Below are 26130 nucleotides of genomic sequence, written 5' to 3'. Positions count from 1 at the left end.
TGAGCCACCGCTCCCGGCAAGAATCCCAGTTCTTATCCGAACAGCTCTTCTACCAAAGCATGAAAAATAAAAAAAGTGAAAGTTTACATGAGGTTTGTTGTCAAAGCATCAAAGATACCTTTAAGCCTCTAAATTGTGTCCTGAAATTGAAGACACATCTCAGAAGGAAAGGTCGAACCTATCAAAACAAATGCTACAACGAATTAACATTCAGTGGAGCTAATATTAGCATAAGGAAAAATAAACATTATGTAAGCATGTGACAAATAGGCTTGTAATGTGGCTCTCACGCAACTAGATGACAGCATACTCCAAGGAACATACAGCACTGGGTGACACTATCAAGGGAGAAGGAACAGCTCTAGGAAGTGCCAGAAGAAGATACAGTAAATACTACATAACTCCAAAAAATCAGTTACCCCCTAAGTTTTATCAGCCCACTAAATTATAATCAAATTGATTAAACATAGCTCCACTCCATGTGGCTACAGAGTTTTCTGTTAAGATTCCCTGCCCAGTGTTAATGGTGAGACATATGTTGATACATTGATACACAGGACAGACTATTACGGGCTGGAACTTTTTTTTTTTTTTTCAAGACAGAGTCTTGCTCTGTCACCCAGGCTGGAGTGTAATGGCACAATCTTGGCTCACTGCAACCTCTGCTTCCCGAGTTCAAGCAATTCTCCTGCCATAGCCTCCCGAGTAGCTGGGATTGCAGGCATGCGCCACCAGGCCCAACTAATTTTTTTGTATTTTTAGTAGAGATGGGGTTTCACCATGTTGTCCAGGCTGGTCTTGAACTCCTGACCTCGTGATCTGCCCACCTTGGCCTCCCTAAGTGCTGGGATTACAGGCATGAGCCACTGCGCCCGGCTGGAACTTATTTTTAATTAAATCATCAAATATTTATTGAGCATGGTGACAGGTACAGTTCTATAAGTATAAGCAACTTAAGGAAAAGCTTAGATGAATCGATATTTTCATAACATACCATATGTTTCAGGACTGGAGGTTTTAAGAGGAAGAAAGGAAGGTAGAAAGTGGCTTCTCTCAGATTCTTTTCTTTTTCTTTCTTTCTTTTTTTTTGTTTTTGATCTCACTGTCGCCCAGGCTGGAGTGCAGTGGTGGGATCATGGTTCACAGGAGCCTTGACCTCCCTGGCTCAAGTGATCCTCCCACCTCAGCCTCCTGAGTAGCTGGGGCTACAGGTGTGTACCACCACAACTAGATAATTTTTGTATTTTTAGTAGAAACAGGGTTTCGCCTTGTTGCCCAGCCTGGTCTGGAACTCCTGAGTTCAAATGATCTGCCTGCCTCAGCCTCCCAAAGTGCTGGAATTACAGGTGTGAGTCACTGTGCCTGGCCAGATCCTATTGTTTACTGTTGTTTTACTTTAAGTAGACCAGAGAAAATAGAAACAAAGAAAGTTTGGAAGAAAGAAACCATGGCTGTTTTTGATCTCAGGAAACTTAGTTATTATCTAGGACATGGCAAGATAACAATTCTATTTCTTCCACACTTCTCTTTGAAGGAGACACACTTGGCAACCCTGGCCACACTTCTCTTACCCCTTTTCACTGCCCAATACTCTCATTTCTCAGACACCAAATCCCTAACAAACATCTCAACTCCCAGTTCTTTCTGGCTTTTTCTCCTGCCCTGTCTGCTGTGTTCAGGTCCCTTTTATGGGACGAATGGACGTTGGACGAATATTCGAACATTCCTAAAGATGAGGAGCTCACCTTTCCAAGGCAGCCCCTTGCATTGCTGGAGAACACATTTCCAAGTCTTGCCCTATTGAGGTAAAGTACTGGAGTCTCTCTGTGCTGCCTCCACTTACCTCTTCCTATTTGTCCTTCCAGGGGATTCCTAGAGGTTACTAAATTCCCCTCCTATGGGACAGTCATTCAGTGTTTGAAGAAAGCAATTGTTTACTTCCCTCCCTTGATTCTTTGACAGAAGATCACCAGGGCTCTCAACCAATCATCAGTGCTCTCAGCCAATCATCAGTGCTCTCAGCCAATGATCAGTGCTCTCAGTCAATCATCAGTACTCTCAGCCAATCATCAGATCACCTGAATTCTAGATTTTCCATCATCTCAGCCACCTTTCTTCACATGCAACTTGTTAAACGTTGTCCAAGGATGAGATGGAATGAAACGGACACCTTTAGTGTACAGATAACATGGCAGGAAGTTCTGTTGTAACAAGGTGGGTACAGAAAGTGAGGGCAGAAATATGAATCAGCAACACCGCCCTTCCACCACAGCCTTTATTTGCCCATTCACAACACTCTGTAATTAGAACTAGACCACATGGATAATTATTTCCCCTTTGGAGTAAACATTCCTAGAAGGAAGGACTCATCCCTGATTTATTCACTGTTGTGTCCTCAGCACTGGGCTTGGTATTTGGCTGGCATTTGTTGAAACAAAGATCCTGAAAGGGAACAATGAAAATTTGAATTCAGGTCTCTTCAGAAGGATTGCGGAAAGCAGGAGGAGGATTCTGGGACCATCAATTCTCCCATTCCTCCATGTTCAACTCCAGAGTGTCCACTTCTTTTGACCAAATGGCGTCTGGGGCCGATGGGCAGTTAGACCAGCAAGGCTTGGGTGCTGAGGACATCTCAACAGAGAGAGCTTGTGGGCTTGCTTCCACCTGGATGGGGAAGAGGCTGCGCTCTAGCTGCGCATGGGTGAACAGCAGGCTCAGGTGCCAGGAAGAACATGGCTCACAGTGATATGGGGACCCAAGACCGTGAACTATGGCACCATGGATTTCCCAGCTCTGGAGAGGTGGTGTTTAAAAGCTATACAGAGTCTCTGCCCTGGAGGCTGGGAGAGTCTGAGAGATGGTGGAGGAAGAGAGGGCTTCCTCCGTGCATCTCAGTGGGGAACTGACAGTCTGCCTGCATCATGCCATCAGTCCCCAGGTGTAGTTTCCACTTTGTCTTCCTCTAATCATGGGACTACTACCACACAGAGAGAGAAAATAGCCAGAAAAAAAAAATATATATATATATATATTAATATATTATAACCAAAGATATCCAGCAGCTAGAGAAAGAGAGAGAGAGAAAGAGAGAGAGAGAGAGAGAGAACAATGGCTCAGAACAGATTAAACCCTTACCCAACAAAACAGAACTACCAGAAGAGACAGATGACAACTTGAATGTAAAAAGCAACAAGAGCATCTCTGTTGATTCAAGCATGACACAAAAGACAGTGTCTGGAAATAGGCAATTCAAAGCATGGATTGAAGGAGAAGATGGTCACTGCTGAGACATGAGGTTAAGACTGACAAGTAGAAGAGATGTCTCAAAACCTATGCAAAAATACAAAGAGAGGAAAGTCATAGGAGAAAAAGAGACTTAACATGCAAAATAAGGGAGTGTCAGAAGAATAAAAAGGAACAGATGGCGGGCAGAATTTAACAAATAATAGATGATAATTTCCCCGAGCTAAGGACCTGAATAGACAGCTTAAAAAAATGTCATTAAGTTCAGGGCAGGACTGATTTAAAAAAAAAAAAAAAAAAAAAAAAAAAAAAAAAAAAGACACACCTAGGCATATCCTGAAAAATTTTTCACTCTTAGAATAAAAAAAGTCTCTTACACATTTCCAGGAAAGAGAGAATATTAATGGGCTGATTTGAAAAAAAAATAAAAAATACTTATGTAGGCATATCCTAGAAAATTCCTTAATTCTAAGAATGAAAAAAAACTCTTATATACTTCCAAGAAAGAATGAGAATACCCATGGGCTTATTATCTAAAAACCTGAAGTTTAAATAAGTACAGTCCTGCAGTTGACTTAGGTCTGAGTGTGGTGGCTGATGGGCAATGGCAGGCCACTCCTCCTGAGAACAGCCCACAGTTATCCAGAAAGTGCTCACAGCCTCATGCAGCAGGGCCTGGGGTGTTATGCCCTTCTTTGGGGGTGGTCTCAGCTAATGACTTATTGAAAAATGGTAATAAAAGTCAGAATTTCTATCTCCAAGTGAGACAACCCCATGGTGCCATTGATACTCCATGGTCTCAGGCTCAGGCTAGACTGGAACTGAAACCACAGCTCTGTCTATAATATTCTTCAGCACTCTCCTGCCTACCTTATTCTGTCACAGGTGCCTCCTGAGACATCTCCCTCAGTAAGTCACTTGCAGAAGAATCCCCATCTGAGGTTCTGCTTCTAGCAAGCCCAATCTGAGAGGAAAGGACTGGGAAACCTATACTCAACCACGATATAATTCACTCATCAGCAAAACCAAAACCAAATATATACATGATTATATGTTAGACTTAAGAAAGCAAAACATGATCATATATTACAATTATCTCTAACCATTTTAGAGGTAATGCCAGTCAAGACTTTATCCAAATAACAGATGATCTAGATGTTCCCTTTCAATATGGTACCCACTAGACACATGTGACTATTTAAATTAAAATTAATTAAAATAAAATCAAATCAAAAATTCAATTCTGAGTCATCCTCAACGTATTTCCAGAGCTCCATATCTCCATGTGTCTGGTGGCTACCCTAGTGAACGTTTACATTATCACAAAAAGTTCTATGGAATAGTGCTAATCTAGACATTGACCTCAAGATGAAGTAAATATGAGGAGGAGGGGAAAACCTGTTAATTCAGTTAATTCAGGGGTGTCCAACCCCCGGGTCATGGACCCATCCCCGGAGTGTCTGTTGACTGTTGGGAAGCAGGGCGCACAGCAGGAGGTGAGTGGTGGGCCGGTGAGCATTACCAGCTGAGCTCCGCCTCTTGTCAGATCAGCAGCGACATTAGATTCTCATAGGGTTGCAAACCCTATGGTGAACAAAGCATGCAAGGGATCTAGGTTGTGTGCTCCTTACGAGAATCTAATGCCTGATCATCTGAGGTGGAACACTTCCATCCTGAAACCATCCGCACCCCTGTCTGTGGAAAAACTGTCTTCCACAAAACCGGTCCCTGGTGCCTAAAAGGTTGGGGACTGCTGTGTTAAGCAACACACCTGGTGTGCACTCAGTCTGTATCTCTCTCTATGTTTCTCTCTCTCTTTATTGAATTAATTCTGAATGGATAAGTAAGACTGTCTAGGAATGATGTGTTATAAAATTGCTAAATAAGGGCTCTTAAAACACAATCTGCAGAAAATTCTATTAATAGTTCAGTGCTGTACGTATGAGTTCATCAACATCTAGGAGTTAGGGAAATAAAAGTATTTCAAAGTCTCTGTGTCACAAGGAGTGGAGAAAGGGAAGAAGACATGGAAGACATTTTTCTAATTGTCTCATCTTATTGGAAGCAGAAATAGGGAGGACATATTGCATTTTGTGGGGAGAGATACAGTTAATATTATTGGGGGAGTGAGTTGGGAGTTTGTTTAAAAATATAGTAAAAAAGGAAGATATCTGATCACAAGAGCACAGAAAGTGGAGAATCCATTAGTGGAATGGAAAAGTGGAAACTCCAAGTTAATAAAGGAGAGGAACAGAATGAAAAGCAACATGATCAAATCAGCAAGAAATAAGGAAGAGGAGAAAATAAAAATGTACATTAAATAAAGCATTAAGTAATATGGAAGAAATGAAATCAAGTAGATGAGTTATGATACTAAATACAAACGTACCAAATTATTCCAATAAATGTCAGATTGAATAAAGACAAAACAACATAAAACTAAACAACTATATGCTGTTTATAAGACAATGCTTACAGATACCCAAATAAAAGTACAGTATTAGACTAAGATAGGTACAAACAAAAAGAAATCAGGTTTGAAAGTATAAGACAAGGGGGCATTTAAAGTTAAATGCATTAAAGAAACTCTTACTAATGCAAGAATTCTCGCAAAACAGGAAAGTTGACAAAGGATTTGAATAGGCAATTCATCAAATGAATGGTCCAACAGTTAACAAGATATGAAGAGATGCTCAAACACAATAGTGAAAAGAGAGGAAATAAAAACCACAATGAAATCCTCCTTAGACCTGCAAACATTCAGTTTATAATACCAGGGAATGGTGAGGATGTAAGGTGTGCAACCTTGTGCTTTACTGGTGGGGAGTACACTGGTACCGTCATTCTGGAGAGCCATCTGTCAGTACTTACTAAATTCAATGGTACATATGCTTTATGATCCAACAATTCCACTTTAGGGTCATGATATGTCTTGTAGTCCAGACAATTTTAACCCAATGCTGAATATGAGGTCCAATATTAGACAATAAAATATTGTAAGAAAAACATAGGAAAATCACAATTCTAGAGAGAGACTTAAACATACTTCTCTCAAAATTTGGCAGAAAGAGTTTTTGCTATAAAAATAAGTAAGGCATAGGAGAACTGTATTAGAAAATGCAACTTTTGTCCAGTCCTATAGAAATTTTAGCCTGTCCTGGTTATCAATATCTCAGTCACTGATATACTCAATTTCACATCTCAGCAAGCACTGACATCATGCCTAGCCCATGCTGGGTATTCAATAATGCTGAACAAATTTAATGTTGAATACCTAACAAAGGTATTGATATGGTGAATACCTTAGAAAAGAGTAGAATTTGAACACTTGGAAGGTGCTTCTAGAAAGATTTTTATGCCATGTCCAGGATGGGGTAGAAATATTATAGAGATAAAGGCAACAGAATTTCTTCCAACTTATCTGTTTTCTTGAAATTAAGGTTCATGTTTTTTCCTTACTTCTCTGTCTTATAATGTGCTAGTGTTCCCATTATACCCTTGACAACTCACAACCATCTCAAACACAGCTTTGTGCTTTGCGGAAAGGCCCTGGCTCTGGAATCTCCTGAGCTGGGTGGAGCACGCCTCAGCTCTGCTATTTGAGAGTTGTGTGACTGTCGGCGAGTCCTTTGGGTTCTCTGAGCCTCAGATCACCCAGTCTGTAAAAGAAGGATAATACCTACCTCATAGGGGCTTAGATGGGGTAATGTGTATTCAAATATGTTACTATGAGCCCCAGTCCTACATCCCAAAGTGAGTTCGCATCTCATAGAAACAAACAAACAAATTATGAATCTGTTATAAGCAATTAAGTAAGGATTCTTCACACTGGTTCGTGGGCAACAGAACTTTATAACTGGGCATAAAATAGATGTGGGCCATTTACATCTACAAGTAGCCTTTCGTGAAGGTTAAAAAAGTATTATTACTACCACCACCACCACTGTCACCACCACATCCACCAACCATCTCCACTGACATCAGTGTCTCCACAGCTTCCACCACCACCACTTCCACCACCTTCAACCACCTCCATCACCTCCAAACCACTTCCTTCTCCACCATCAATGACCTCTACCACCTTCATAAGCTCTAGCTTCAACACCATCTCCTTATATTTGATAATTCCTTTATCCTGATGTTCTCACTCTCTCCCCCGACACCCTCTCGTTTGACTTGATTCATGCTACTTTAAAGCTAATGGAAGAATAATCCAATGAGGATCTACTCTTAATTGAAGAGCTAACTTCAAATATGAGCCACTTTCTACAAGGCTGTGCCAAGAAGCTGTGCACCATGCTGGGTAGTCCCCTCACATCTTCCCTTGCTGCACCAACGGATGGTGGAGGACATAGTGCTCTGCACAGGTTTTTGGTGTGAAGTTATCAAAAGTAAGACTTTTTTGAATTTCACAATGATTTTTAGTTGTCTTCATATTTTTTTCTTTTCTTTTTCTTACGGAGAGGGTCTTGCTGTGTCTCTCAGGCTGGAGTACAGCGGCTGTTCACAGGCACCATCCTAGCTCACTGCAGCCTTGAACTCCTGAGCTCAAATGATCCTCCTGCCTCAGACTCCCCAGTAGCTGGAACTACAGGTGCATGCCACTGTGCCTGGCTCTGTCTTCATTTCTTCCCTTTGTTCTCCTAGGTTTGCTGGTTGCTGACAATTTATAGGCTTGTCAATTCCTTGGCTTTATTTTTATTCATTAACTTGAAAATCTGAAGCACAGCTGATGGGTTAAAAAATAGTTTCCTGTTTTAGGCTCATTGTTCCCAAAATCAAATCAGTGACAAAACCATGAAGATCGTAGGATTTGGAAGGTGAAAAATCATAGCATTCAGGACTGCAGGTGCCACCAGCTAATTGGGCTAACTGGGCTCTGAAACTGCAAGGTAAGAATATAAATAGGCCAAATAACTATGGGTAGTAATTGTGGATTCAAAGACTCGACCTTTACATAAAAGAATGGAGTTTCTTACCCGTTTGAAGACAATGAAATTATCAATAAAAAATAAACTAACAATCAACATGAATTTCCAACAATAAGAGAGTTTTAAAATTATGACACATCTGTAGAATGCTAATGTGGCCACTAAAAATAATATTGAAAACCCAAAACAAACAAAAACAGAAAAAGAAAACAAAAGAAAAATAATAAAAATAATCTTGCTGTCAGTGTAATGAGACTAAGTTCATAGTTCCCAAACCATATGCCAAGGTACCCCAGGGAACTGCGGCAAACTTACAATGCTGTGGCAGAGGCTATTTTAAAATTTTGAAGGAAACGACAATATTTAACTTGTCAGATACCTTCTAAATTACTAGTGCATCTTTCAACATTAGATTACACTACATGTATTTTGATGACATCGGATGTAAAGCGGTGTATCTGGCAGTTGCCATGACCAAAAACAAATAAACAAAAAGTCCTGTGTAAAAATCAATGTGGAACAGGAAATGAGGGTGAGGGTGTGGTATCCAACCTGGTTCCAAGGTTGGAGAAGTGAGGCGGTGTCCAGCAGGCCTGCACGTTTCACCAGCGTTTTAGAATGAAATATAAGTATTGTGCAAATTTCAATTTACACGTATTTGTTGTTATGCCATACTTACAGTTTGGACTGAATTACCTAATAAATGGAATGGCTTTTATTTTTATTTATTTATTTTTCTAGGAGGTGCTGTGACAAGTTACTGAGAACCAAGAAACTTTAGTAACTCCTGAAATTTGGTGAAAAGATGAAATCAAAACTGTGTAAATACAGTCAATAATCTCACTCTTCCTTGTATGTGTACGCACATGTGTCTGTGTTAAAATGGTGTAAAAAATACATCAAAATTCAAAATTCAAAAAAAAGACAGGTCTTCATTTTTTCTCCATAGTTTTCTAATTTTGCTAAGCTACCTATGATGAATACTTAGTGCTCTCAAGTGGTAAAAACATAAAAATGAAAGGTTTTTAGAAATAACTCTCAAAGGAAGCACATTTTCTTCTATAGATAAAAATATCTGCTAACCATACCACAGGGTTTCATTTCTGGAGAAGGTTTATCACATTCAGCTGTTTCTCCAGCTTTCTGCTCTAACCTAAGTGGGATCTGGCTTTAGCACATGGAGATTTGAAGAAAGCTATTTCCTCATGCACCTCTCAGCGTTGTTTAAAAAGTGCTCCTTTCCCCACCCCTACAGACTTCAGAAAGTGAACTTGGCTTGGGGTTTCCAGCCAATGAGGTTTCCAGCCTCACAGCTCACATGTCCTGCAGAGAAGCTGCTGACCCATGAGGCAGGAGGTGAGGACTGCTGATGTCAGATGCTGCTGCAAGTAGTCATTGCTCTGCCTCCTGCTTCATGGTGGGAGCAATGGTCTGCAGCACTGCAGCAGCCTGCAGGTTTCAGGTGAAAGATACCACTGGAAGCCTGCCGTTAGACACTTCACACTTGAATGCACCCACGAGTGAAAGAGATCTGTGGTATTTTTCCATTCAATGTTTTTTCTTTTTTTTTAAATGGAGTCTCGCTCTGTCACTCAGGCTGGAGTGCAATGGCACGATCTCTGCTTACTGCAACCTCTGCCTCCCGGGTTCAAGTGATTCTCCTGCCTCAGCCTCTCGAGTAGCTGGGATTGCAGGTGCCCGCCACCACACGTGGCTAATTTTTGTAAATTTAGTAGAGACAGGGTTTCGCCATGTTGGCCAGGCTGGTCTCGAACTCCTGACCTCAAGTGATCCTCCTGCCTCTGCCTCCCAAAGTGCTGAGATTATAGGCATGAGCCATTGCGCCTGGCTTTTCCATTCAAATTTATAAGAACTCTGAGAACTCACACTTGTATGGTTTAGAGAGTTACATATAAATTATTCCAAATGGTATTCCTAAAATGATGAAGACACACATGTATAATTTTTGTTTTATTAACTGAGAGAGAAAAACTCAAAATATTGTTCTCGTCTTAAAAAGGAATTTTCATTATACTCTGTACATGTGACCCTTTGGTTTGATTCATTTTTTATTTCTTGACTGCTAATGATTTAATGTATTAAGCTATTCAATCCTTACTCCAGCCCTGTGAGGTAGTACTGTTATATCCACTTTTAACAGATGAGGAAACAGAAGCTCACAGAGGTTAAGTAACTTGCACTAGGTCATATAGCTGGAATATGAAGAATCAAGGTTTTTTATTTATCTTGGATGGTTTGGCTCCAGAGGGCTCTTAAGCAATATGTTGTCGTCACCGCCTCTTTGTAAAGTTACTATTTGTTTACATAGGGGTATTCATTCATTAGGTATGAATATAAGATTATACTCTCCCATAAAACCCAAAGTTACATCTTCTCCAAATTTTCTAGGAAGTACAGTCATTTTGTTCTCAAAGCTTTCATAACAAAATATTTATACTTCTGTTATAACATTATGTTTTCATTTGTCTTTACAATTCTTTCTCCCTCACTAGACTGTGCACTCTGTGGAGGTGAAGACCAAATACTGTTGTTTTTCCTCTCAGAACATAGTAGGTGCACAATAAACATCTGTTAAGGAATGAAAGCTGGTATTATACTGATAGCAGTTGCCACCGGTGCTGTGCCTTTATCCCCACAGTCCACCCCAGAGGCCATCTGCAGGCATTTCCTATCCATGCTAAAGGTTCCCTGAGTCTCTCTACCACCAGGTGTCCTCTGGCTGTTGGGGAATGCATGGCCAAGCGTGGAGTTGCCAGGAAATTAACTCCTGGGAGCAACCAACAACCAGGAAAGCTTGGAGTTGGTGGGTAGACGTCCCAGCTTCCTTGCTCCTTGCTGGGCTACTTGTGAGGTGTGCTCCCACATGGTCTCAGAGCATGCCTGGTACAACCGAGCCTGCTTGCCTATGGAGTTGCCTGTTCATCAACAAACCAGGCTTCTTCTCCTTTCTGGCCTCAGTACCCCATTCTCGCAGAGCTGTATGGAAATGAATTTTGTGAAGTGGATTCTTGCCTGTCAAGCCTCTGGATGGGAAGGCAGTGGGGAATGTAGGCCAGCTGACACCTGAATTTCAGCCTCCTGAGACCTGAGGAGTCAGTGAAGCTGTGCCAGACTCCTGACCCATAGAAACTGCAAGGATATTAACAAATGTGTGTTGTTTTCAGCTGTTACATTTATGGTAATTTGTTACATAGCAATAGAAAACTAGTAGAGCTTTTGATACCTGGAAGTGGGCAACTGCTATAGCAAATACCTAAAAACATGAGTATTAGTTTGCTTGGGCTGCTATAACAAAATAACACAGAATGGGGTGGCTGCCTTCTTACCTGTATCCTCACATAGCCTTTTCTCTGGGTGGGAACCTCTGGTGTCTCTTCCTCCTCCTCTTTTTTTTGAAATTTTTAAAAAATACACACAGGGTCTTGCTATGTTGTTCAGGCTGGTCTTGAACTCCTGGACTCAAGTGATCCTCCTGCCTTGGCCTCTCAAAGCGCTGGGATTACAGGTGTGAGCCACCATGACTGAGCTCTTCCTTTTTTTATAAAGGCACCAGCCCTATTAGATTAGGGTCCTACCCTTGTGACCTCACATAGCCTTAATTACTTCTCTAAAGTCCATATCTTTAAACAGTGTCACATTGGGGATTAACACCTCAACGTATAAAGTTTGGGAGGGACACAATTCAATCCATAACAACGTGGAAGGGGTTTTGTAACCAAGTGGGTGAAGGCTGGGGGAATTTTGAGGAACATGGTAGAAAAAGTCTAAATGACATGAACAGACTCAGAGTAGAAAACTGGACATTGAGGATGCTGATGGTGAAGGCTCAGAAGTGAGGAACACTCATTGGAAACTGAAGGAAGGAGAAAGGAGAATCTTTTGTAATGTGAAGTTCAGTGAAATAGTCTCCTGAGGTTATGTGGAAAGCAGAATTGAAAGTGATACACTTGGCTGTATAAAGATTTCCAAGAAAAGTGTTGAAGGAACCCTCTGGTTTCTTCTTTCTGCTTGTAGTAAAATATGTGAGTAAAGAGGAAAATTGGGAGGACAATTTTTCTTAAAAAACAGAATCAGAATCTGATGATGTAGAAAATTCCGATGATCTCTAGATGGCACAGATGCTAGAATGAAGAGATTCACTCTCAGGAGAGCATGCACTGGGGAAAAGTCTGAGTGTGACTGTACAGCTCTTTGTTAGAAAGTTAGAAAGATCAAAAGACAAAAGTATGCAGTTACACGAAGGGGTCTTTTAAGAAATTAAGGGTCTGCCCTACAGATCTTCTCAATCAAGCCAGAAAACCTCAAGGAAGCATATGGGCATTGTCCCTCAGTCATCTCAGAAGGAGGCCAAGGAACAGGAAGGCTTATCTTTAAAATATCTGTGGATATGGCGTCACCTAATGGAGTGAACTGCAGTGAATCCACACAAACTTTACAAAGTTCTTAAGAAATTGTTTCATCAGGAATACCGGCCATTTAGCCTGAAAGGGACAAAGAGAGTATGAAATAAAGGAGGCTTTCAGACCCTTCCAATTCTACTAGCAGTGGAAAGCACGCTGATAAAACTACCCAGGATGCAAACATGTGCTGCCTTTCATGAAAAAGGACAGAACCAAAAGCCCTGAGGGAGGAGCCTAAGCCACAGAGGGCCATTCCCAAGCCTTGAAATGTAATCAGGGAACTTCTAACATTTTCCTGGCTGGATTTCAGAAGAGCCACAGACCAGTAATTCCTTTTTTCCTTCCACTCACTTGCCCTCACCCTGCCCCCATTTTGAATCAGAATTTTTACACTGGTTATCCTGTGCTGTCCCACCATTGTATGTTGGACAGGCTGGGGGCATATAATTTGTCTCTTTAGATTCACAGGTCCATGGATGGAGAGGAATTGTGCCCCAACAGCTGTATTTAATAGATTACTCCCAAGCACTCCATCAATACCTAGTCACAATTTAGATGATGAGAGTTTGGACTTTGAGATGATGCTGCAATGAGATGAGACTTTGGGATCTTGGGCTGGGATGAATGTATTTTGCATGTGGGAGTGACATTGGGAACCAGGTAGACAGAACCTAGGGTGACCCCTCAATGATTCCCACCTCCTGGTGATCATGCCTTTGATTATCCCCTCTCCATGAGTGTAGGCAGAATCTGTGGCTTGCTTCTAACCAACAGAATATGGCAAAGGTAGGAGGCTGTCCCTTCTGTGTTATGTTACATGTCAAAGGTGATGGGATGTCACTCTCACGGTTAACTTACATTATATGGCAACACTGATGGGATATCACTTCTGTGAGTACATTATTATATATATAGTCCAAGCAGACTAGCTCTTGCTTTCCTGCTAGCCTTGAAGAAGCAAGCTGTCACGCATTCTGCAGCTGCAAAGAAAAGAATTCTGCCCATAGAATTCTGACTAAATAAGCTTGGAAGTGGATTCTTCCCCATTTGAGCCTCCAGATGGGAATGAAGCCCAGCTGGCCCCCTAATTGCAGCCTTGTGAAACCTTGAGCAAGAAGATCCTGTTAAGCCATGCCTAGACTCTGAACTCAGAGAAACTGTGATAATAAATATGTGTTCTTTGAAGCCATTAACTTAGCGGTAATTGTCATGCAGTAATAGAAAGCTGATATGAAGATTCTCAACAGTTGATGGATTCAGTGATTCTAGCAAACACTTAGACAGGTACCATCTTAAGCAGCCATTAACCGTACAGGTAACAGTAGTAGCATCCAATCAATTACATAGTGATGTGCTGCTTGGAAATGATTTTAAAATGATAGATTTATCATCAGCATAAAGTTGACAGCATAATGCTTCCACTTAAAATTACACAATAAAACACTAAAAACGATAGGATTTGATAGTTCCACTAAAGCAGCCTCTAGCTGCCATCTTAGTGTCCCAATTTCTATAAGATGCTAAATGAGAGATAAAATTAAATCTTTCAAGTTCCAAGCATGAGTGGGAGTCACAGAGAGCCACATGCCTTTCTTCTTTTGATTTAGAAGGATTATTTTCAGTTAGGTCACCACTGCTGGGAGAGAAGAGCTGGGGGAAAGAAGATGTCCCCTAGAATATCATTTCACATTATATAGAATTTCCCAGCTATCAAAGCACAGCTGTCCTTATTTGATGAGTTCAGCTGTCAGGAGTTCAGAGAGGGCCACTCTATGGGAAACCAACACAGTTCTGGAGACACGCTTGTGATCTGGGGGGTGTGCTGTTTGACCTAAAATATGATGAGCTCAGGGAGCATCGAGGCCATAGTGGAGAAGGAGTGAGCGGCACACGTTTGAAAGTTCACTCATTCGCTTCTCGTTGTATGATTTCATTGACAATTCCTATTTAAATATTCTGCCTAACTCACTTGAGAAGACTGCGTGGATTACATGCATAATGAAAGACTCCACAAAGGGCTCTGAGTACTCTACAACTAAAAAATAAAGTCATATGGCAGTAATGATAGGGAATCATAGTCAGGTAGGTATTTATAATGATGTCCTTGTCAGATTCTCAAGGGAGAGCTCATGGGCTAAATCCGGGATTTCTACATGATCGAATCAAAAGCATTCCTTACCCACAGAAATAATATTTGACATTAATGTGCTCTGTGGTCTTAGGAAAAACCACTGTGCCTACCTGAGTCTCAGTTACACAGTCTGCAGGGTGAAAAGGTAAGAAGGAAGCAATTTTATTTTCTGACTTAGCATCATTTATGCATATAACAGTTTTTCATGCCCAAACATACTTATTACCAGGAGGCACAGTGATGTGGTGATTACAAGCCCGGGTTTTGGAGTCAGATAGGTATAAGATTTGAGTCCTGGGCCTTTGCAGTTACAGAAGTGGGATCTTCAACAAAGCCTTTAAACTTTCTAAGACTTGCTTTCCTTACCCAAAAGACGGAGTTACTACTCTCTAATTGAAAAGGCTGGTATGGGGCTAAGTAAGATAGTGTATCAGTCAGTTGTCCTGTAAGGCTGCACAACAAACCATCCACACTCAGTTTCATACAATGAGGTTGGGGCTGGGTGGCTCTGCTTCCAGTTTCAGAGATGAAGGCAGTCTGTCATCTAAGGCATATTCTTATGATGTTGGCATAAGCACAGAGGGAAATCTTAGCTGTCCATTAGAAGTCTGCTCACATCACCCCATTGGTCATGCGAGTCACATGCAAATTCAAGGGATGGAGAAGTACTCAGTCCTTTATGAGACTGTGGTGAGAAAAATGAAAAATTGAGTTTATTTAGTTTTTGAGACAGGGTGTCACTCCATTACCCTGTCTCTAAAAAAATAAATAAATAACTGGGTTCAACTTAGAAATTGGGTGAATTTGCACAAATCAATCATACTGAGTCAAGACTTATCTGTACAACTGGGTTAAAACTATTTGTTATTATAAGTGCCACAAAAGAATAAATCTTAAACATTTTTTACTCTATAAAACACCATCTGATATTTGGTAACCATACTCTTGATTTTGGTCAGGCCTGTTGCCTAAGAGATTTCAACAAAAACTAGAGATTACTATAGATTTAACACCTGCATTGCCTTCACACCAGCTTCTGCTCTGGGAGTAGAGTTGGGGTAAAACACTCAAGTGGAGGTACTCACAGGAACCCTCAGTATATGCGGTCCCTGTGTGGGTTCTTCTCTATTGCTTCCTCCCAGGAGTTACAGTTGCGGAATACAGCCACTGCAGGAATGCTGGGAACAGCATTTTGAACCATGAGAAGAGGCTTTCAGGAATAGATCTAACCACCAATTGGTGGTAAATAACTTTTCAATATAACCTATAACTGACAATTGCTTTAAAATGGTACATTCAATTTGTGTTTACCTTGGTCTTGAGGGTGGCAGGAGATTAAATCTTTCAAGTTCTAAGCATGAGTGGGAGTCACAGAGGGCCACATGCCTTTTTTATTTTGATTTAGAAGGATTATTTTCTAATAATCCTTGGCAGGAGATTACAGTTACTCTTTGATGGGGAGTAACTGAGAGCATTCATTTATGAGGTCTCAGTGACCCAATTTTAGTTGGGACACTAAGAGCTGTCTTCCAAATGCCCGGATCATGGACCATGAATCTCCAGTTATTCTCCGCTGGTTCCAGGGAGCTGCAGGTGTGACAGGTGTGACATCACCCATTTCTGATTACAGAGCTGTCACACTGGGTACCAGGATGGCCCTGCCAAGAGGCCTGGAGGTGTGTGGTTAACAGAAGAAGTGGTGGGTACCCGCAGGGGTAAATTCCCTGGGGTGATACTGTCTTCTCTGAAAACATCAGCTTTTGTTTTTAGAGTAATAACTAGGCCATGTGAGCTTAACTTTGTTCAAAGTTTAAGGAAATCTTAAAGTGGCTTATGTAAAACACTGCAAAACACTGATGTAAACAAAGATGTTTCTTATTAGTGGTTGATATAGTTTGTTACTTTTAAAGGGGTGTGAGAAAGAGACATTTACGGGGAAAGATGGTGTGTTGGCATGGTGCACATCAAAAAATAACCACATTAATACAATGAAAAACTGCTTGGCTGAAGTTTCCAGATTGGATGGGATCATAAAAACGAAGAAATATAATAAATCTAGCTTTGGTTTTGGATTTCTTCTTTTATTTGGAAACAAAGTTACCTTGCCCACATCTCCTGAATTTAGGCAAATGAGAAAATGGGGGCCAGTGTGATGTTTCCACTCCACAGTCTTTGTGGCGGTGGGAGGGTTGAAAAGGCACACTGACACTGGAAGGAGGGATTCCAGGAAGTAATAGGCACCGAGAGAAATGTGAGTGTCCAAGTCCCTTGTCCTCACTGGTTTTGCAAGTATAAAAATAATATAAACAACTTTAACAAAGGATCAGCAATCTCTCCTCCCGCTGAGGGCCTTGGTTCTGAAGAACTCAATGCAGTTCTTCTGAAGTGGCATTTTTGACAAGAGGTTTTAAAACATAGGTAATCTGTCTAATGGGTTTCACTTTATAATTACTTTTACTTTGCAATGAAATTAACTGTCCTTATAACATATACACTCTTTCTTCTTTAAGAAGGTTTGAATTTTTATTAAATGTCTTCTGATAATCATTAAGTTGGAAGAACTTCCTGCATCCCAACTTTTCACAACCATTTGACTAATACACCTCTAACACCTGCAAGATTACATATTAGATCAATATATTTGGTACACTATACATTGGGTCTGACCTTTAAATAAATCAATTCATTTTGTATTAGGACAATTTCTTGATCTGAGACCTGTGTCCTTCATGCACAGAGGCTTCACAAAATAGCAAACTCCTGACTGTGGCTTCCAAAAGTGCCCCCGTGCCATCCAATCTCTACTTGTCCATCTGGCCGTATCCCCCACCCCACTCCCCATCATGCTCTGCTCTACCCAACAGATGATCTGTTTTTCCTTTAAACTCCTCAAGCTTGTTCCTGCTACAGGGTCTTAGGACTAGTTCTTCTTCCTTCCTTTGAATATATCTCTTTCCAGGGTCTTCTCCTGGCTCCATTGTTACCTCTTAGAAGTGCCCTGATGTTCACCCAGATGCGAACTTAGAAATGAAAAGGGGTGACCCAGCTCAGTGAACACGAAGGCATTGGACTTCATGTTGCAGAAGAGATGCTTCTAGCTCAACATTATATTTTAGCAGAAACAGGTCTAAAAGAAGGGAGAGGCAAAACAAACAAACAAACAAAAAACACTGATTTAAGAGGATAGGAAAGTAATGGGGAATCTAATCTATGAGCTTTAAGAAGAGACCTGTTAAGGGAGCCAGAAAAGTCATGAGGGGGCAGCCCCAGCTGTCAGAATTGCTGGGAGCTTCACTCAGCTAGGAGCATGGCAAACATCTGGAAACAGTTTAAATTGCTTGGCAACAACTCTCAGAAAGTAAAGGAGGCACTAAAAGAAAGAACTCCTTCTGGCTTAATTCTGACCAACAAGGAAGAGCACATCAGTTATGTGTAATGGAGAAGGAACCTTGGGGAAAACTGTTACCTTAGGTCAAAGGGAAATAATGCTAGAAAATGTCAGATAGTTGCCCTGTATTTTGGGAAAGCAGATTTTTAAAAATATTCAAGGAAAGAGAGAATCCCATGGAAATAAAACTAAGAAAAATGATATAGCTCTAAATACAATGCAAAATTGAGAATCACAAAAATAGAGAAAGGCAGAGAATTTCAGAGTAATTAAAGGAGACTCAACTTTGGATGAGCTTTCAACATAAACTACGATGGGAGAGAAAATAAAACAGTGGTCTTCAAGAATGGGATGGTCAGACCTAAAGATTTACCTCTCTTGATTTTACCTGTTTTTGTGAATAGAGAGGTTTTTAAAGCAGTAGTCAGCAGCAGTCGATAAAAAAGGAAGAGACAGAACCTCAGCTTTGAAAGATTATAAAATACCGAAGACTACAAAGACAAACAAAACTAAGTCAGAGCCAGTTTTGCATTGGTCTTCTCTGTGACTCTTCAATCTTTAAAAGATAAAAAGAAGATAGTTAAGAAGGCTTTGAAGGCTGAATTAGAAAAGGGACGGTAAATAAGGATCTAACAATTTAAAAAACTTCAAAAGAGCTGGTTTAGAGAAATTATATAGTATACACGAAAAGGGATGGAATATTGTATTCAATAATCTTTGAAAAGGTTGTAGAGATTAGAAGATTGCTGGCCAAATGGAAAAGACGAAAGTCTCTATTTTCATTTAAAACAACAAAAAAGTCAGTAGTGTGTGAAAGGCAAGTTGCAGAAGCCACAGATAATCACATTTAATATAAGTTCCAAGATAGTGGTTCTCAAAATTTTTGTCTCAGGAACCTCTTAAAATTATTGAGGACCTAAAAGAGATCTTAGTTTATGTTATATCTATTAATATTCACTGCATTAGATATTAAAACTGATAAACTTATTTATTTACTTGAGACAGGTTCTTGCTCTGTTACCCAGGCTGGAGTGCAGTGGTTCAATCGTGGCTCACTGTAGCTTTGACCTCCTAGGCTCAAGCGATCTTCCCACCTCAGCCTCCAGAGTAGCCGGGATGACAGGTGCACACCAGCATGCCTGGCTAATATTTTTTTATTATTATTTTTAGTGGAGATGAGGTTTTGCTATGTTCCCAGGAACTCAAGAATTCTTGCTTTGGCTTCCCAGAGTGCTGGATTACAGGCATGTGCACACCCAAGAAAATTTAAAACATAAGACTATAAAGCACACGACCCATTAAGCATCCATCAATCAATGACATTATCACATGTAATGTAGCTTCTCCATTGTATACACAGGAAACGAGAGTAAAAAAAGCAAACTCTAATTTTGTAGACTCCCTAAAAGAGTCTGAGGAATCCCCGCAGGTTTAGACCACACTTTTGAGAATCCCTGCAAGAAAATTTTCATCATGGGCCCAAGAAGACATGAACACAGACGTCCTGACAATATTATTAATATTTATAATAGCAAATACTTGACAATATCCCTTAGTAGAGAAATGGATAAATTGAAAAAAAAAAGCTAGAGTCATTTTTAAATAAATTCATTTTCTACAAATCAGTGTGAGTTAATCTCAAAACACTATTAAGTAAAAAAGCAAGTTAGAGATTATATACATTATGACATCACTTCATAAAATTCAGATATGCCGAATAAAACTATCTAATATTATTTATATAATTCTACCTGAAAATTAAAAAGAAATGTGAAGCAAATATTAAGATACACTTTTTTTTCATTTTAGGCAGAAGCTACAAAAGCTTTTAAATATTATCCTCTGTATTTTTTTTTTTTAGCATTTTCAAATGATTTCTAGGCTGTAACAAAGGGAAAGGGTGATCATTATGTTGTGGCTTTAGTCCACCTAGAACAGCAGTTCTTAAAGTATGTCTATCCATCAGCAGCACCAGCAGCATCTGAGAGCTTGTTAGAAATGCAAGTTATCAGGCTCACTCCAGACCTACTGAATCAGAATCCCTAGGGTGGGGCTTGGGAATCTGAGCTATAACAAGCCCCCAGGGAAATTCTTATGAAAGTCTAAGTTTGAGAACTACTGGCCAATCACAAGCAAATATGACAATTCAACCTGCCGTTTACATAATGCATCTAATTCAGCACAGATTTTGGTAATAGTGCTTATGATGTTCTCATGGATGAAATGACATTAGATATAAAAGGAGTTTCTCAATGATATTTGCCAAATGTTTTAAAGGGAACCTCCCCTTGGGGTGTTCAGGTTATCTTGGCTGGCCTACATGGCCAGCCCAAAAGTTTGGGCACACAAACTTTTGACACAAGTACAAGCTAACTTGTGGCTTCTGGTTAAATTTCTGACAGTTTGGAAATCCCGGCCAGTGTAAACTCACATTGATACCTTATGTGGATACATTCTTTTATACTACTTAAATCAAAGTTCTCAAAGTGTGGTCCTCAGACTAGCAGCATCAGTACCACCTGGAAATTTATTAGAAATGCAAATTCTTGGGCCCCATCCCAGTTCTACTGAATAAGAAATTCTAAGAATGGAGCCCAGCAATCTGTGTTTTATCAAACTCTTCAGGTGATTCTGATCTACTGTATGGTTGGAGAAACCCTGGCGTAAATAAGTCTACACAGAGGAGAGGTGTGTCCTGGGTAAGCATGACAATGGGTAAGCATGAGGTTCTAAACAGGAACAGCTGAAATCCTAAATAATCAAGGAAGAGTGCTGGTGGCAATGGCGGATTTTCACTCAGAACTAGCTTGGCAAAGCTTGCTGACAAGTACTGAAGAACTGGCATTTTCCACAACATCAGGGGCGACAAACTTCCTCCACTGACTGTTTTTATGTCATGATCTCTTTTCTCATTTTCCTTTCTCAATTTAAAGGACACTTTGACCAACTAGAATGGTTGGTTCTATTTAACGTAAATAATTTTGCCAAAATGGCTTTAAACATGCATGGCTATATTCAGTCTTTTCTGTCCATTTATTCATTACTTCTTATTTCAAGGACTTTTGACTTCTGAGATATATTCTCTGTACTTTATAATATGTCATTCTTAGGTGACTTGTAAGATTTTTCCAGAGAAGCCATTTCCAAAAAATGGGATCATACAAACTATATGACACAGTTTGGCCCCTTAAACCTTTTAATTTTTACTTATTGTAAGAGTCTGGTAGTCACAGGATTCTGTTTGACCACCAATATTGTCTACTGTCTGCCATTGGTGTTAACTGCACTCATATGTGGAGACATATTTACACTCATATTTGGAGAAAGACAGGATTTGCTTTATGGGAGTTTAGTGTTAGTATGAGGTACCAGATTTTTTGGGTGTTCTTCAGTTAAATGGATTTGATTAACTTTACTCTTTATGGGTGAGATCCAACCTAGCTGGATCTTGTTTCTGTCACTCCTTGTCTGTTTTTATTTTATTTTTTCCTTCAGGGGCACAATTGTGCCTGAAGTCTCATTTGCAGAAATCCAGGACCTGCTCTATACTTGAGATGTATCTTCCAGTCATCACCCAGTTAACATTTAAGTGTCTATCACTAATATTTTAGCCTTTTCATTTCATATGGACTGAATGCTCATGCGTTTGGCACAAGGGCTGGAAAGCCCATACTAGTGAGTAAGAGAAGCACAGGTTTGGCAGCTTAGAAGTGAGGAAATCTTGCTCCAACTCTCAGTGGGACTGATTGTCAGAGAGGAAAGGATAACGAGCCAGCCCACCTAGGAGATGGAAGAAATGAAGTAGAAGGTTCTGCTAAGTCCCACATCCACTGAACATGATGGGTTACCACTAAGATGAGAGCCTCTTTCTTTGCTCCCAAACAGGACCTGCTAGGATCTGGACGAGTAAAAAACCATGGTGAAGTAAATGATACTTTGTCCTAAGCAAATAATGCATACACTCTGACAAGATGGCACATGTCCTGGGTCTTCAGCTAGAATGTTTCTTTAAGACTCTGCTTCCATCTAGAATGTTTCTTATCCAGTGATAATGATAATGATACACCAGGGTAAGAAAATAAGTCTTAGTTTCATGTGAGAATTTTTCCTTCACCATGGTGATAAATAATAGAAGACTTTTCAGGGCACACTGCTCATTCCATTTTCTGGGTTTTGTAAAAACTTGGGATATAAGAAAAACAATGAAACTAAACAGGCAGACTTTTTCTAATCCCAACTTTTTAAAGATATGGTCCACCTTATTATATGATCATTAGTGAAGTGCTTGACTTCTCTTAGGGAGAAAATTATGTTCAATGGTAGGATATTGCCACATGCAAACTAGTAGAGTTGGTTAGTCAGTTTCTAATAAATATCAATTGATATCTGTTTAAAATGACAGCCTCCTTTTGTCCCAAAGCTTTGTCTTCTCAAATATCCATTTTTTGTGTGTGTGTATACTTAACATTTTAGTTGGTTTGAAAAGTTTTGAAATTCTACCAGAAAATCAAACTCACAAAATGCAGAATTATAAGACTCTGTATTGATCTTTGGGCAGAACAGACTCATATGTTCAATACCAGAATAGAATGACCAGCACTGTGCATGAACAATGGAATCACAGTTCTAATTTAGTCAGGTCACGTGATATTTCATAAGCATTTCCCATAATGTATCAGCTGTTCTCTTTCTTTGCATCCCTTTAAAAATATATTCAGTTTTGTTCTGCATATTATTTAAACACAGTTTATGCAGTATTCATGTTAATGCAGAATAACATATTCAAAAAACACAGATGTCTACTAATATAATGAGCAAGGAAAGAATCTGAACTTCAAGCTTTGTATAGATTATGAAACTCTGGAATGATCCACTGGATAATATGATTATAAATTTCAATGATGTTTAACTCCCGTAGAGAACTTTTGGGCAATTGCCTGATAGTCTATAGAATTCTTATCATTCTGAAGTGCAGAAGAAAACTGCAATCCCTGGATTTTCTTTGTAGTAATTGGCATAACTGAAATTTTTTTGGGTCTGCTTTCTGCTTATGTGTAATTACTTTTATGAGCATTTATTGCCAAAAATTTCCTAGCTACATATTTAAGATAAATTATATCTTATTCTAGGACTCAAATTACTTGCCTTTATTTGAAATAGCTCTCTCTTAGGCTATAAAGACAAATTTGAAAGATATAAAGACAAATAAATATGTGCATATATGTTTGTATATATATATACACACATATTTATTTGATTATATAAACATATATATGTATATGCCTATATATGCATATGTATATATATTTATAAATATTATTATTAAAATCTATTGGTAGTAAATTTTATATGAAAGAAAAGTTTAAATATTTTGAGAGCAAATGGAAAACAACAAAAGGTAGTCTAATGTTGGTCAGAAGCTATTGCCAATATTAACCAGAGTGGATGGATAATATGCTTCAGTATAAAGTCTAACAGAAACACCATTTAAAGTCAAAATAAAAATGTCCTATTTTGTGATCATATTTTATGTGTCTGATTTTTTAAAAAATCACATCTAAAGCCGAAGTTCCTTTTCATGTGCTGTAATTTATAAGAAATGGTGAAAATTATAATCATGAAAGAATGATTGTGAATAATCTGTGAATGTTAAAAAATATGTGGTTTGGCATTTTATAGCTTGCTTATAAAGCTGATGCAGTGCATCAAATAAGGGCATGATTCTTAAGCCCAGCCAAAGATGGAGCCCTCACCATACCTTCATAGGAGCCAGCTGGATGGGTGTGATGCATGAAGGGTCCACCATAGGCTTTGGCCTGTTGGCCGTATCTGCTAACAGGCTGTGCCACTGCTGGGGAAGGCCGGTAAACTTCTGCTCTTGTGGATCAAACCCAGTATGAACCCTGTGTTCAAAGTTGGATGGGCCAGATATTTCAATCTTTTTCTTTTTCTTCCCAAACATGATGCCAAAACCTGGGAAATATAAATAGAAAAGAGGCAGCTGTTTATATCTTGCCAGTAGAAGACCATGAGAAAGCTATTGTTAATTCATTCAGGGCAACATCTTTTCAGTTATTCCTCTAGATCCCAGCTGCAAAAGATAAAAGTTGAATTTTCAGGGTGTGTAAATTAGATAATTTTATTCAATTTTTTTTGTTCCCTCCTTAAACTTGCCATGTGGATTAGAGTTCCCTGCCCCACTGACTTTGATTTGGCCACATGACCTGCTTTGACTATGGAGGGAAGAGACAGCAGGTTCAGGGCAGAAGTTTTTGGAGGCATTGTATGTTTCCACTTTTTCCTTGTGCTCCTGTCACTTGCCACAAAGATCTCTCTCTCAGGTAGATGACACTTCTTCAGCCTAGGTCTTGGAAGGAGAGATGCATGAGGGCAGACACAAGGCCAACCTCCAGTCTGAAGCCAAGACCAGGCAAGCTCAACTGAGATATTGTTGGGCCACGGCTGACTCGCAAATGAGAAATAAAGTATGTAATGAAGCCACTGAGATTTTGGCCTTGTTTGTTATATAGCATTATTAAAGCGGACCAGTACACAGGGAGAAACATTTCAAAGTTTGGTATGTACTTAAAATCCAAAACATTTGTGGGGAATAAAATATATACATACATGAAAAATGGGTTGATAATGATAGTCACCACATAAAGGATCAAACAAGTAAATATTTACAAAGCGCTTAGAAAACCATCTGTCACAAAGTAATTACTTCAAGTATTAATTATACACTTCTGGACAAATATACAAGAAAGTTGACTGATATTACCTGCAGAGAAGGGAACCAGGGGAAGAAGGCAGGGAGGAAGACTCACTTTTCACTGTATATTATATTTACAATTTTTTACAGTGTACTTTACCTGTTTGAAACAACATAGTTTACCTGGGTGAAACATAGCCAGTGACCAGAATACCTCTAGAAAATATGTAAAATAGGCAAAGTGTGCTTTATGGTGTTGAAAACACATAAGGTAACCTGGGTTTGCATCCCAGGTAGGTCACCTATTCACTGTGATCCCAGATAATTGCTTTTTCCTCTCTGCATCTACTCATCTGTGAATAGAAAAATCATCATTTTGAGAATCCTTACAACACCGCATGGGCATTGTAAAAGATGATGTTTTGGCCTACGTGTTGATTTGTTGAGGAAGATTTATCTCAGCCCTTGGACTGGAATAGGTGGGTTATATATTCCTACACTTCTTTATTTATTTATTTTTTTTTTTGAGACAGAGTCTCGCTCTGTCGCCCAGGCTGGAGTGCAGTGGTGCAATCTCGGCTCACCGCAAGCTCTGCCTCCTGGGTTCACGCTATTCTCCTGCCTCAGCCTCCCAAGTAGCTGGGACTACAGGTGCCCACCACCATGCCCAAGCTAATTTTTCTGTATTTTTAGTAGAGACGGGGTTTCACCGTGTTAGCCAGGATGGTCTCGATCTCCTTACCTCGTGATCCGCCCACCTTGGCCTCCCAAAGGGCTGGGATTACAGGTGTGAGCCACTGTGCCCAGCCTATATTCCTACACTTCTATGTATATATTCTTCACAGCATTTACCCACTTGTGATTAATTAATTACATATAATGGTGTGCTCAGTGTCTGTTTTAACTACTAGAATGTAAGATACATGAGGGAAAGGATGCTTCCTGCTTTTTCATTACTGTTTGCCTGGCCTATAGTAGGGCTCACAAAATATTCGTTGATGGACTAAAATCACCCTGAACAGCACATTTATTCAGTAAATAGCACATGGGGTTGGAGCTCCATGTTCTCTCACTCTCCTCTACCTCCCTTCATCCTCTGTTAAAACTGTTACTTCTTTTAAATACTTGTCCCTGTGCGGTAAGCAGGGTCTTCCCATGCCTTCCAGTTTTCTCAAGTTCCTTTTCCATCCTCTACCTACATAAATATTCTCTCAGCAATGCTCAGATCACTCACAGCCTTCACTCCCTGGACTCCGTCAAAACCCATCATTCTGGTTGTTCCTTCAGACTAATTTGGAAGGGCT

General features: G+C 39.8%; 1 protein-coding gene across 2 annotated transcripts in view; it reads right to left on the bottom strand.

The window, feature by feature from the left end:
* Positions 1–26130, bottom strand: part of PAK5 (p21 (RAC1) activated kinase 5) — a 284488-nt gene that overhangs the window by 81928 nt on the left and 176430 nt on the right. For both annotated transcript variants that reach the window (XM_055266349.2, XM_055266350.2), the window contains exon 3: positions 23873–24087. In XM_055266349.2, the coding sequence (XP_055122324.1) occupies positions 23873–24076 (204 nt within the window). In that variant the 5' untranslated portion in view covers positions 24077–24087. The remainder of the gene's footprint in view (positions 1–23872; positions 24088–26130) is intronic.

The sequence above is a fragment of the Symphalangus syndactylus genome, chromosome 24, assembly GCF_028878055.3.
Source record: "Symphalangus syndactylus isolate Jambi chromosome 24, NHGRI_mSymSyn1-v2.1_pri, whole genome shotgun sequence".
Lineage (NCBI taxonomy): Eukaryota > Metazoa > Chordata > Mammalia > Primates > Hylobatidae > Symphalangus > Symphalangus syndactylus.
The sequence above is the reverse complement of the archived record's forward strand: the minus strand, read 5'-3'. Positions and strand labels throughout refer to the sequence as shown.